The 14057-nt window shown below is 43.4% G+C and overlaps 3 protein-coding genes and 1 long non-coding RNA gene across 5 annotated transcripts in view; 2 read left to right on the forward strand and 2 right to left on the reverse strand.

The window, feature by feature from the left end:
* The window catches only part of LOC140582762 (uncharacterized), a 99557-nt gene that overhangs the window by 17855 nt on the left and 67645 nt on the right, over positions 1–14057 (forward strand). The gene's annotated exons all lie outside the window — the stretch shown is intronic.
* On the reverse strand, positions 95–2865 carry LOC140582935 (uncharacterized). Of its 2 annotated transcripts, XM_072707467.1 has the most exons (9): positions 2748–2865; positions 2446–2589; positions 2299–2332; positions 2004–2220; positions 1801–1920; positions 1559–1719; positions 1264–1467; positions 887–1134; positions 95–788 (listed from the first exon to the last, which is right to left on the reverse strand). In XM_072707467.1, exons 3-9 carry the CDS (start codon positions 2322–2324, stop codon positions 190–192), a joined length of 1575 nt encoding a protein of 524 aa, XP_072563568.1. In that variant the 5' UTR covers positions 2325–2332; positions 2446–2589; positions 2748–2865; the 3' UTR covers positions 95–189. The 2 variants fall into 2 exon arrangements, with proteins under 2 accessions (XP_072563568.1, XP_072563567.1); XM_072707466.1 differs by having other exon boundaries at positions 2299–2589.
* LOC140582896 (uncharacterized) lies at positions 5294–7275 on the reverse strand. Its single transcript, XR_011985703.1, has 3 exons — positions 6628–7275; positions 5679–5793; positions 5294–5432 (listed from the first exon to the last, which is right to left on the reverse strand). It is a non-coding gene; the product is annotated as an uncharacterized lncRNA (long non-coding RNA).
* On the forward strand, positions 9440–13091 carry LOC140583127 (E3 SUMO-protein ligase ZBED1-like). Its single transcript, XM_072707766.1, has 4 exons — positions 9440–9819; positions 10098–10464; positions 10758–10967; positions 13062–13091. The coding sequence occupies exons 1-4, from the start codon at positions 9440–9442 to the stop codon at positions 13089–13091; spliced, it is 987 nt and encodes a 328-aa protein (XP_072563867.1).

A 14057-nucleotide genomic window follows, 5' to 3' on the forward strand; every position in this document is an offset into this window, starting at 1 on the left:
ACATAAAAACTGCATACAAGAAAATAGTACAGTGCAATCAGGATGTACTTGGGCCAATTGATTAGAAATTAAGACCTTTAAATTTGATGAATGAATAATCTGCCCGACCTTGCATGGTGGAATAATCTACCCACATCACTTTTGGGAAGAGTAGCAAACAATCAAAATGATGATCTTGCCAAAAATTAACTACATGTTCTCAATGGTTCTCAGTCCCTCTCCCCTGAACGATTTCCTCTGCACCCCATAATCGAACAACAGTTCCTCCCCAACATTAATCCTGTTCAGGGCCAAAAGCAAAATAACATCCTGTCCCCCGACGGCTGGGCTGTACAGTCTTGGCCGGAGGTTGGCCTTCTTATGGGAATGATTAATCAGCCGGCCAAAAGGCTGTATGCCCGGGTGACAGGCACACTCAGACTTATGGCTGTTCCGGAAGAAGAACATGTAGCCAGATTCTTCTTCCTTCGTCGATGAGTGAATCCGCTGGCCCTCAGTGGCTGTGACTACCGGCCCGTGGTAGTCACACACCACCTCACCAGCCTGGAACTGCCGGGTGGCGCAGACTCCCTTCCCCTTCCCCGCAATGTCCATCACCACAAGTCCCTTCCACTTCTGGTTGTGGATGAGCTCCTGGATGTGGCTAGAGTCCACGGCAGTGTCCACCGAACCCACTGGTCTCCAGTCCTTCAGAACGCTGGCCGCGCTGGGAACGTTACTTTTCCAGCCTTGGTTCCTGATCCAAGCGTCGACCCGGGACTCGGTGGGCTGCCGTCTGCCAAAGTGTGCTGTCAAGAACAAAGTAAATTGTTGTTAGTTAAGAAGCCTATGTAGATAGGACCGTTTCACAGTAAAAAATGTCATTAGTGCTACAAACAATACTCACACAAGACATGCCGTACGCGCATCCTCATCTGGGCCTTCAGCCAGCGATCATAGAGCTGCCGCTGAAACCGGCCCGACGTCTGCGAGCGTGCCGTCTTGTCTGGGATGTCGCCATCCAGGGTCACGGGGTGGGTCCGAAGGAGCTGATCGAACGCTGCCTGGACATCCATCTGTTGGTTGGATGCCAGGGCAGCATCCCGTGCGGCACCACGGGCAGAACAGCTGGGCCCTTCCTCTGCGGAGTCAGCGCTGAGATAAAAATAAAAAAACAAAAAAAAAAAAAACCCACAAACGTTTAAGGTTAGTGTTCAGTGGTGAGGGCTTTGGTTGTGTGTCTTGATGTTGGTAAGTGTGTTGACAAACAGAAAACATGCCTACCTTGAGTCACCTGCCAGCTTCTTCAGCAGCTTACTGGCCTGCACCACATTCCGCGACTGCTTCATCCGGTAGTGCTCGTCAGCCGTCGCAGTGGAATGAGTGAGGTAATTGGCCACCAAGGACTTCTCTTGGTCCGTCAAGTCCTTGGTGGCCGTCTCAAAGATGCGCCGGGCCGTCTGGTAGGTGACTGGATCCAGCTTGTATCTAAAATACAAAAATACATTTATTAATACGTCTCACACAACACGTATGTAGAACATATTATAGGGGGAATTAATCATGACGATCAGCTCACTTTTGGTGCAGCCGGTTGAGGTCATTCGAAGCGTTGAACGCCGGCCTGCCTGCGGTGGAGACGAAGAACCGTTTGTCTCCTCCCAGGTCATCCAGTGTCGTCCGGCTCCTCTTGGAGCTCAGGAGCTGTGGCCGTACCTGGGTGAAGTAGATGTCGAACCACTGTTGGCAGAGGAAAACAGATTAAATCGCTGCTCTTGAAATAAACTATGAAATAAATCTTATCAAACTTGATATACTTACCGTCTCCTCCTCAGAGGACAATGCAAACGTGGCCGCTTGCTGCGCCGACGTCTTGTGTTCCTTCACCACAATCACTGTATGGTCGGCCTCGGACGTGCTCCTGGTCATCCACTCCTGGACCTACACAATACAATGATGTCCCACTGATAAATAAGAGTATCGGCAAAAAGGAAAAGTGAAGACAAAAAGAATACAACACTTACGGTCATGTGCTCCACCACGCCTGGTGGCTGGAGATGCTTCAGAATCACCGTGGCCTCCAGGTAGTAGAGGACAAGGCAGCACTCTGCACACTCCAGGGGCATCTCCTCCGGATACACCTTGCCAAGGACTGCCAAGAAGTCGTTCTTGGCAGCCCTCAGCACGGCCCAGCAGTCCTCTGGACTCTTCTCTGGGCTCATCCCCGTGAGAATGACATGACTATGTGGGTGGGAGAAGAAAATTCAATTACTGTCAATCCTAATCAATACAGTACACATTTTAATAAAATGTGCTCACAATGTAAAATGGCTCTGCTTCTCCATGCAGTGCACTCCAGGAGCAGTGAGGGAGATGAAAAAAAACATTATGAGTGTGTTAAACACAGTAGAGGAGATGTATAATCAAATCATATGGAATTTAACGGGTGTTGACAGTTGAACTTACCTCCTTTGCGTCATCTCCTTACTCACCAACTTTGCAGTGCTCTGCTGGAGTGAGCCCAGGTACTCCACGAAGAACATTGCCTCATTCCACAAGGCAATGTTGTCACGCCGGAGGTCGGTGGCCACGGTGTGGTACTTGAGGAATCTGTCAGAGGAAGGACAGGTATGTAAGTATCCATATGTACATAAACTTGTACATGCCACCATGACAATAGCGGAAGGACTGAACTTCCTTGAAGAAAACAGATACGACAATACAACACAAACCTATAATATACTGTTAAAAATCTACATGCTACCAACCTCTTCAGGCTCTTCATGTAGTTGACCTGAGTCTGCCTGGAGAGACCAGCCTCAGTCAGCTCCCGAAAGAAGAGCTTCGTCTTCTCCTTCTCCCTCAGAAATTCAAGGGATGGCTCTTCTGGGTTCACAAAAAACATGAACCTGCTGACGTTTTCCACCTGGAAAATAAAATCAGCATTACTTAATGAATATATTGCGTAGATATAAAGCTGCTCAGTCGCCGAGCTCTCTGGTCGCTGCACGGTTGTACCAGCCATCACAGGAACACTGCTGGTCTGCGCCGCTACTGCTGGGGAGGGGGTGTCAGGCACCACCATGTGGCGACGCTCCAGCTCCTGGATCATCCTTTCAGATAAGTAAGTAAATAAAAAAACTGTTAGTAAATGTCATACTGAAGAAACGAAGCGAGATGTGTAAAAAAAGACTGAAGAGTTTTCCCACCAACCTGCTCATAGGATTAGCATCATCCATAATGTCTCGCAGGTGCCTGTAGCTGAACACCCTGCCCCACTGCAGAACTTCAAGCACATCCTGCTTTGCCTTCTCCACTACTTCTTGGATGGCTTCTTTCGAAGATCTCTTCATGCACACCCTAGTCAGATGCACCGAGAGGCGTGCCTGTGTCTTCTTGCACACGGGGCAGAGCAGGAAATGCCTGTTGGAAGTACTGCAGATAAAAAAAAACAAAAAAAAAAAAAACAATTAACAGTTATGTAACAGTCAAGGAAGTGTTACTTAAGATTAGATTTAATTCATGATTTTCAGGACCCATTCCAGTCATCATCATCAACATTGTTCATTCCTCAGTGGTTTGGATAAATAACATTTGCATATCTATTGTCATCCTGATGGGTCCCAGACTGAGAAAAGTAATTACTAAACTACATGATCACAACTACTAATTTGTTTACTAATTAGTTACATTTATATCAAGCAATACAAGCCCTTTGTGATCACTGCAAATAAAAAAATGGTATTCTACACTTTAATACCATCTTTACTACTAATATAAAGATAATTAGTATAAAATACATTTTATTTGCATTGCACTTTATATTTTAGCAATCTCAAAAGTGCTACAGAAAAAAAAATAATAGAGATAAAACAGGAGAATCTATGAAGTACCTTAAAATGTCTTTCTAAAAAGATGAGTTTTTAGTAATTAAAAAAAGTTGCTTCGAAATATTGTTTTCGTCTTGTAGTGGATGCAATTTAAGTTTTAACAATAGTAGTCAGTTTAAGCACAGTGTCAGTAAACTACATACAAGGATGAACAAGTTTATCCACAGTTTCTACACATTCAAATGCAATAATAAATTGATCATAACTTACGCCTTGGAAGCCATTCTTGACGAGTTGTTCGACAAAAGATGAAATCTTGAGCAGAATCTGGAGCTCTTGTCTCGCTGGAAGCAGAGGTAGAGTAACTGTACATGCGGAGGTCTCCTCTTAATATACCATTCTGACCGCGTCCCCTCCCCCCCTCGTAGCCCCGCCCACCCCAGCCCCAGTGTCATTCTGAGGGACACTTTGATAGACAATTTCAAAAAATGTAACTTTTAAAAAGGATAAGAACTGAATTTATATTTCTAAATAAAGTGATAAATCGATAGTGCAGTTCTAAAACTTCTGCACCAATTCGCCACCACACCACAAATATATAGTAGGCTCTACAGCAGTGGCGGCTGGTGAAAATTTTTCCTGGTGGGGCTGATGTGACAATATATTTATTTGCTTAGTCCAATATAAGAATTCAAATCAACAGTCAGACGATGATTACAATTAACAGTAATGATTTAATCTCCTCCTCAAAATCACCAGTTTCACAGATAAAGTAAATGAACAAATTTCCATTGTATAATACGCCATGCATGCTTGAGAGAGTATCAAATACAATAATCAACATCAAAGGGTATGATCAGCTGGATCACCTTTCAAGCAAAGTTGCATCTCAAAGTGGTTCACACAAAGAAAAACAGTTTTAAAAATGCAATTTAACACACCAGTCTAAAACAATTAACAACTGCTATACTGTATGTCATTACTACACCCTTGTAATCAAGTTAGCAGTGTGTGAGTGAGTGGGAGAAAGATGGGTATGTTTGTGTTTCTAAGGTGAGTCTAATGTGATGACTGAGTGGAGGGACATATACAGGTTTATTTGTACAGGAACTTTGCTCGTCTATCTTTCTGAGTGGCAAATTTTTCAATGACTCTGGTGTTGAAATCAGGGATGTCCCATGTTAGGTTTTTCTCTATGGAAAGTATAGCCAGAGCGTTGAGGCGATCTTGTGCCATTGTATTCCTGAGGAAAGTTTTTAGTCTTTTTAAAGTTGAAAAGCACCTCTCTGATTCAGATGTTGTCATCGGTGTGGTGATGAGGATGTTGAGAAGACTTACAGTTTCAGTAAATGTGTCCTGAAGGTTATTCTCCATCAGAACCTGAAATAGAGCCAGTGCACCACAGCAACTCTGGAACTCCTCGTTGCTGTAAATCAGGGACAGTTCTGTTTTAAGTCTGGCCTTGTCCAGTGAGGCATAGGCTTCCACCGTGGTATCCAGCGCTGAATCTGGGAACGTCTTGTGGTGTTGTGGGAACAAGTCTCCTTGCAGCAGAGTGGCACTGACCAGGTGTTTGGTGAAGGAAAACCGCTCCTTGGCATGGCACATAATGGTGTCACATACCTGACATGATATATAAATAAAAAAATAGGTAAGAAGTAGGTTTTGACATTTTATTTATAACAATAGGCTATAATTCTCCTTTCCTTTCCTGAATACCTATAATTGTGTAATGAGCCAATATGGCTTACACTATATATTCATATAATAACATGACAATGTATATTTCAGTCAGTAGCACTATTGTGGCCAATGTGGTGATAAGTTGTTGTGCCTTCTATCCATTTGTCAGCAGGTGCAAGTATTTACCTCCAATGCCAAATGGTGTTGCCTGTCTTCTCCCAATGTCCTCCGTTTCTTTGTGGGTGGCTCCTGTTCAGGTCCCCGGTACTCCTGACCCTCAACTAGAGAAGGGACAGCTTCCCTGATGATACGGAAACAATTTATAAGTTCTAAAAGTCATTTCTGAAAATTGGTTACTGTATAAGACAGATACGTACTGTATATATCTATTTATTTATTTATTTATTTATCTTACTCCATCCTTATTTTATTCCATATATATATATATATATCACTAGAAAGACTGACTGGGTCAATTGACCCAAATCAAACAAAATCACTGCTATTTCTCATTGAAGTTCTTGCTACAAAAATCTGAAAAAATCTGACTTTTATTTTTTTATCATTCTTGAACAGAACATGGTAACACAAATGAAGTTGCTGGTGAAATTAGTATTTTACAGCAGTATATACCTAGAAAGACTGACTGGGTCAATTGACGTAATGTCATGCAAATTAATTAGATAACCAAGTCATAATAACAATAACATAATAGTCATAACACCATCACCGACAGGGCAACTTGAGAGAAGAGTCAGCTGTCAAGTCACGGTCGCTTGTAAACGCAACAAAACTGTCACTACCTGTGACACGTGCAAGCGTCCTGTTTGCGGCAAATGCTTGGCCAAAATATGCATGAGCTGTCAAACGAAAGCTAACTGAAGCTAACTTTTTTCAGATTTTTGTAGCAAGAACTTCAATGAGAAATAGCAGTGATTTTGTTTGATTTGGGTCAATGACCCAGTCAGTCTTTCTAGTGTTAAATCATAAGTCCTTGTATTTGCACATTTCAAATTCATCATAATGTTACAGATAAATTCATTGTTTTAACAAGATGAGAGATTAAACATTCTATTTTGAGTCTATTCAAAGAGAATTAACATTTGGTAACACTGTGCATACATGCATAGCTTACCTGATAGCCTGCATGTTGTCAATGAATCTCTGGATGATTCCTGAGATGTAGACAGAATCGATGTTCCTTTTCTGCAGCTGGTTATACAGCATGTCCACATGTGGCATTATTTTGTGGAAGAGGGCCAGGAAAAAACAGAAATCATTATCTTCCAGCATTCTCACATAGCCGCCAGACTCTCTCTTCGTGGGGCCGTCAAATTCAGCTCTGTTCCGGATGATCTCAAATACTTCACCAGATCCGCCTTGTGTTCATACACTGTGTTAACAGCGCGGATGTTGAAGTTCCAGCGCGTTGCCGATGCACTTGGAAGTCGATGCGCCACCACCTCATCAAGCACTGCCGTTCTCTTGCTTGACTTGGAAAAAAACGAAGAAAATCCCCCAATATCAGAAAAAAAGTGACTGATCTGTGGGATGTGGGATGTTGCTTGTTGCATTACAAGGTTTAACTGGTGGGCATAACAGTGAACATAGTAAGCATTTCCATAGGTGTCCTGGACCTTACGTTGAACTCCTCCAGTGGCACCCCTCATCACTGATGCCCCATCATAGGCCTGAGCGATCAGCTTCTTTTCTTGTCCCTCGGGAAGGATGGTGCGCAGCCTTTCCAATAAGGCACCAGCAATTGCATCCGCGTTGGCAACGGAGAGCTTAATAAACTCAAAAAAATGCTCCTGGACATTATGGGTGCTGTCAATGTATCTTAGTACCAGGACTAACTGACAGTGTGTGGAAATGTCAGTAGTTTCATCAGCTTGGATGGCTAAAAAGTCAGCTGTTTTTACTTCATCCAAGATTTTTTCTCTCAGAACTGCCAGCATACAGTCCAGTAACTCATTTTGTACCGTCTTTGAGGTGCCTCTAAAAACAGTTGCATTTTCAAGGTGATCGTTCAAGTCCCGGTCAATGGATGCCATCAAGTCGACTAAACCTCTGAAAATTCCGGGGTTTTCAGAAGTGTCCCTTTCATCATGTCCCCGCAATGCAAGTTCAAAAGCACCACAAAACTTAATACAGTCAATGAGTTTAGATAAAATATGACGATTCTTATCAACCTCTTCATTGTGCCTTCTTACCGCGACGTGGTGTCCTTCATCCAGCTGCGCTGCTATGCTAATTTTTCCTAGCACAGCTAGCTTGATGCAATTTTCCATATGAACTTTTGATCGTTCATGCTTTTTTATGCGTTCGGAGAGGTGCTTCAAGTCGGTTTGTCCTGACTGTGTCCACGTTGAATCACATTTTTCGCTTTTAAAAAGAATGCAGGGGAAACAGAAAAGTGCATTGGCTATTCCACAGCCTGTCAGCCACGACTTGCGCTCGAACCAACTCCTGCAAAAACTCCAGTTGTAGACCTTATTTTTCTCCTTGGTCTGCTGGTTAATGATAAGGTCAGGCTTGTCGGGTCCCAACTCCTTAACCCGGATTTTCTCCTCCATCGGCCTTCTTGTAAACGGGTATATTAATAAGGATCTCACTGAATTTGGTGAAAACTGCTCTTCGCTCGTTAAGTTCGCCATCATTACTCTGTAGAGTTGTGACGTTCGCGAACGAACCGATTCTTTTGAACGGCTCATAAACATGAACGATGGGAGCCGAGTCGCGGCTGGAGGGGAGCCGTTCTTTCTGTCGTTCTTTTTTTCCTATGCGTGTTTCACACAGATGCACACAAATTAGCTCCTCCGCGAGACAGAACAGTTATAGGGGGAGGAGCGCACCCAGCGCAGGGGTGCTACTGCCTAACAGCATGATGATAGTTGTGCACGCATCCTTCACGTGAGTACTCCAGTGGAAAAAAACCCTGCATGCCTCTGTCATTGGGTAGGAGCGGAGCCATGACTTGTGCACGCTGCCGTCACATGCTTACTCCAGTTAAAAAAACAAACAAAAAAAAACACGTGCGAGTGCCTCTCTGTCTCAGTGCCAACGTCAGTAATAGCGGGTCGTTCGAAGGAAGAAGACACACACGTGACACGTCTGAAAATGAGCCAGAGGAAAAGGAGCAGCATTTGGGTGCACTTTTCTCGCGAAGAAAACAGTAAGGCTAAATGCAGCATTTGTCAAAAAGTCATTTCATTTAAGTCTGGGTCAACAAATAATTTACACAGGCATTTGAAGACTCAACACCCAACACTGCAGGTCACAGGTTTGAGAGCAGAGCCAGACTCAGACAACAACAGTGACACTGATGTGTCCATTGCCTCCTCTGCCTCCACATCAAGTGCAACTGCAGCCACAGCAGCCTCTGACCCCACTGGGCCACCACATCGCCTGGCCAGGCACCACCAAAAAGAAAGCAGACATCCATCAGTCAATATTTACATCCTGTCTTGACCCCATTAAGACAGGAGAAGATAGATGAAGAGCTGGCAAAGATGATAGCCACTGACTTCCAGCCCTTCTCAATAGTGGAGGACACAGGATTCAAAAAATATTCACAGGCGCTCAACCCCTCCTACATTCCTCCAAGTAGGAAGGCAGTAGCCCAGAAGGTCACGGATATGTATGACAGGGAGACAGCATCTTTGAAGAGAAGGGTGTCAAAAGTACCAGCTGTCTGTTTAACCACAGACTGTTGGACTTCAAGAACGACAGCATCATATATGTCTGTAACCTGCCATTTTATCGAGGATTTCCGTGTGGCCTCCTGCCTCCTGGACTGTTTTGAATTCAGTGAGCGGCACACAGCAGACAACATTGCACAACAGCTGCTTAGTGTTGCAGCAGAGTGGGGGGTGGACAAGAAAGTAGTGTGCTGCCTAACCGATAATGCGGCAAATGTTACTAAGGCTATACAAACCATTGGATGGATGCACCTACCATGCCTGGCCCATACTATTAACCTGGTGGTAAGAGATGCCCTGCAAGCTTCAAAGCCCATCATTGATAAGGTGAAAGAGGCAGTGGAATACTTTCACAGAAGCACCGTGGGGGCACAAAAACTGAAAGAGACTCAACTACAAATGAAGATGGAGGAGCTCCGACCGAAACAGGATTGTCCTACAAGGTGGAATTCCACCTACTACATGTTGAAAAGCTTTATTGCCAGTAAAAATGCCATAATCCCCACCCTGGCCGTCACCAATGCACCTGTCCGCCACCTGTCCCAGGAGGAATGGACCACAGTGCAAGAAATGTGCACAATCTTGCAACCATTTGAGGAAGTCACTGTGGAACTCAGTGCAGAAAGGTATGTAGCTCAGTTGCACAGCAGTATATTTCTTTAGCATGCATGCATAGTACTTGATAGTAAATTATGAATATTTTATACCATATTAGAAATCTGTGTAATACACTGGAGTATATATCATTGTCAGTAGATTTCTGTAGCCTGCATGCCAATTTCCTGATAAAAAATTATGGATATTTGATACCACAATAGATATCTGTTTAATACATTGTAATATTTATCATTGTTTCAGCTTTAAAATTGTAACATTAAAGTTTTTTTTTTTTCCTTTTCACCAGCTACTTGACAGCCTCGAAGGTCATAGTGCTGGCCAGGGGACTTCAAAGAGCCACCGCTGATTTCCGGCGAAACACTACAACAGCGGCAGCGCAAGGTGTGATCGACAGTCTGTGTGCGAGTATGTCATCGCGATTCCACAGGATTCATGCCAACCACATACTAGCAGATACTGCTGCACTTGACCCGCGTTTTAAGAGGATGGCCTTCCCTGATGGCAGAACAGCAGATGAGACGTTTCAAAGGCTGTCAACTGCAGCAGCAAGAATTAGCAGTGGCACACCCATCCAACAGCAACCAGCTGTGGAAGGACTGGAAGGAGCAGGCAGTGGTGCTGGATCAATAGTTTGGAGCTATTTCCATGAGGAAGTAAGGGTGGCAACAATAATTCACATTTTTTTCTCTAAAAATCTCTAGAATGAAATCAGTCTATCTCAGTCTAAAACTTCCACTAGCTGTAAATCACTGCATTTAATCTGTACATACTGCACATACTGTACATATGCAAATCTACTATTGTCACTTCTAATTAAATGCTAAACTGCATTTCATTACTCTGTTCTCTTACACTGTGTAATGACAAAAGTTGAATCTAATTTAATCTAATCTAATCACATAAAAATAGTATCTCCCATTGTTATATCTCCCACCCCTATGAGCAGGTAGCTGGAACAGTGGAAGCCAGGAATCCCACCGCCGATGCTGTCATGGAGGTGCGAGCCTACCTGGAGGAGCCTCTTCTTCCAACACATGAGGATCCCCTCAAGTGGTGGGAGAGTCGAGCCCCTGTTTACCCCAGGCTTAGCAAGCTGATGGCCAAGAAGCTTTGTGTTGTGGCGACATCAGTTCCCTCTGAGAGAATCCCTCTGAGAGTTGCCTTAGGCCCAAAATGGTCAGAGCTCTTGTCTTCCTTAATGCAAATTTGCCCAAGGACAAGAAAGAGAGGCAGAAAAAGCCATAAAGTAAGGAACTGCTTTGTATTTATTTACATTGCATTTTGTGTGCATTTAAAACTTGAAGGGGCTGATCTCTTATTTGCAAAGTTTACAGTAGTTATAGTAGTAATAGTGGACTGTATGTAGACATTTCCATTTTATTTATTCTAATTTTATCTACAGTATATGTCTAAAACTTTAAATATTTTTTGTTTTCTATCAAAATGTTCTTGTGTGATAACAATGTTCTTGTGTGGAAGTGTTTGTAGTAAAAGCTGTTTTGCACAGAAATTCATTGCAGCTGGCTTTGTTTTTGATGTTTATTTGTGAGTAGGTATTGTATGAATAACATAAGTCAACGTAGCTTTACACATACACACACTTTGTACTAAAGGTAAATCCAAAATAGTGATGTCACTGTCTAAGCAGAGGGATGTTGTGCAACCCTATGGAATATAGTCCACACATGACAAATGAGGTAATAATCAATATTTCAGAATAATTCAAACTCAGATATTGGTGTGTGATATCTGAGTTTTAATTATTTGACTACAAATCTCACCTCATCATTCCTCCCAGTGATTATTTCCAGGATAAACTGAGATGCCCCAAAGCTGGCTTCTTAAAACTGACTAAATATTTAAAAAGAGCCAAAAGAGCCGTTCTTTTGAATGGCTCTTTGAAAGGAACGGATCGCCAAGATCCGGATCCCCTCACAGAGCCATAAATCCCATCACTATTACTCTGATTGACCGCGCCTCAAAAGAAAAAAGAAACTTAAATCTCGCGGTATTTTCTGCTGCTTGGGGCAGAATTTTCAGCGCCCCAAGACCATAAAATTCTGAGAGACTGATTGGCCGCATATTTATTAATTTACCCTAGCAACAGTACATGACGGGCTATTTGGCTGCACTCAGGGGCGCTTTTTCTCAGTGCCCCATGACAGAAACTCACTGGTGAATGAATGTCACTAGGTGGGAAATGTTGTATATGTTATTCATATCGCATGTAGGCACATACTGGTGGGTAAACCGAATTTAAAAACTTAATTTGTAAAAATATATTTTACATTTTTAGCCCCTCTTATCAGGGAGGGTGGTGCCCCAGCGCCCCCTATGGGCCGGCCGCCACTGCTTGAAACCATGCTATTGTCTTCGGCTCGTCTTTGATTTGAAAATAGCTTGAGCAGCGTTGCCGGCAAAATTCAAAAACTTCTTTAGACAAATGAGATGTCAATCAGCATCAGGATCTGCCAGCAGCAAATAAAACTTTGGGGTGGCACCCGGGGTGGCCAATCGGATGTCAGGGGTGTCCAGTGCCACCACGGACACCCCTCTGGTTCTGCCACTGGTAAAAAGTTAATGTAAATCACCTATTACCCACTGTAATACTTTCTATACCCACCCCTGTAGACTTCACAGAGCATCACTGCCAACAAAATAAGAGGGTTACAGTTAAAGAGGGTAAAAAATTCATGTAAAACTTGCCAATCCAGGTTTTCAGCACCATGGACAGCAACCTAATGTTGTTTAAAAGGCCATTATTATGCTCATATTCACTGTTAATAATTCAATTTTTAGGGTCTACAGGAATATATTTACATGCTTCAATGTTCTAAAAGCACATATTTTCTTCTCATAATGTACATCTCTATTCACCCTCTGCCTGAAATGCTCCATTAGGGCTTTTAATCCCGCCTGGGTGATGAGCCTGCTGTGCCCTGATTGTTCAGCGTACCCTACATACCCCTACAGATAGATCCTTGCAGGTAGGCAGCCAATTAGGATTGTGTTACGAGGTGGATGTGTTGGCGCCCACTCCTGGGTTATTCCCTGCCCTGTGATGGGCTGGTGACCATAACACCTGAACTGTTGACGGTAGTTTGGCTTGACGCCAAAACCCCTGGAAACCCTCGTGTCTGTGCTTCCTTCCAGGTCTCACTTTTAGCCAGGCTGCCATAGTTACTTTAGTACTGCCGGAGGTTAGGTTAGGTGTAGGGCAATAACTCTTCTCCATCTTCTCTTTTCCAAGCTGATCCTGAGCCGACACTACACCACTTGAACCCTCACCTGGACTCCTTGGAGATAACTACATGAAACCAACTGGGACTTTAAAACTTTCTTGATTTAATTAGTGACTGGGCCGATACCTGGCAGATGAAATTTAACATAGACAAATGTAAGGTACTCCATATAGGGAGCAGAAATATAAAGTACAGGTATTTTATGGGACCTACTGAAATAAAGGTAGCTGATATATGAGAAAGACCTTGGTGTGTATGTTGATGCTTCCATGTCTCATTCTCGCCAGTGCGGGGAAGCAATAAAAAAGGCCAATAGGATGTTGGGGTATATCTCCAGGTGTGTGGAGTTTAAGTCAAGGGAGGTAATGCTAAGATTATGCAATTCCTTGGTGAGACCTCACCTAGAATATTGTGTGCAGGTTTGGTCGCCATATTTTAAAAAGGACATTGCGGCCTTAGAAAAGGTGCAACGTAGGGCCACAAGAATGATTCCTGGTCTTAGAGTAATGTCATACAAGGAAAGGTTAGTTGAGCTAAATCTGTTCAGCCTCAAGCAAAGGAGACTGAGGGGGGACATGATCCAGGTCTATAAGATTCTAACAGGTTTGGATGCTGTTCAACCGAATAGTTACTTCAGCATTAGTTCAAATACAAGAACTCGTGGTCATAGGTGGAAATTAGCGGGAGAACATTTCAAATTGGATTTAAGGAAGCACTTCTTTACACAGCGTGTAGTCAGAGTATGGAATAGTCTTCCTGTTAATGTAGTGCAAGCTGAATCCTTGGGTTCCTTTAAATCAGAGCTAGATAAGATTTTAACAACTCTGAGCTATTAGTTAAGTTCTCCCCAAGCGAGCTCGATGGGCCGAATGGCCTCCTGTCACGATCCGCTCCGTTCGATCCCGATGTGTGCCACGCCCACCTCGTTACCTCGTGTGATTACCAATTGTGATCATCTGTGTCCTGTTATTTCTGCCTAGTCTTTTGTATTTAGTCCGAGTCTC

This window comes from Paramormyrops kingsleyae, chromosome 25 (assembly GCF_048594095.1).
Source record: "Paramormyrops kingsleyae isolate MSU_618 chromosome 25, PKINGS_0.4, whole genome shotgun sequence".
NCBI lineage: Eukaryota > Metazoa > Chordata > Actinopteri > Osteoglossiformes > Mormyridae > Paramormyrops > Paramormyrops kingsleyae.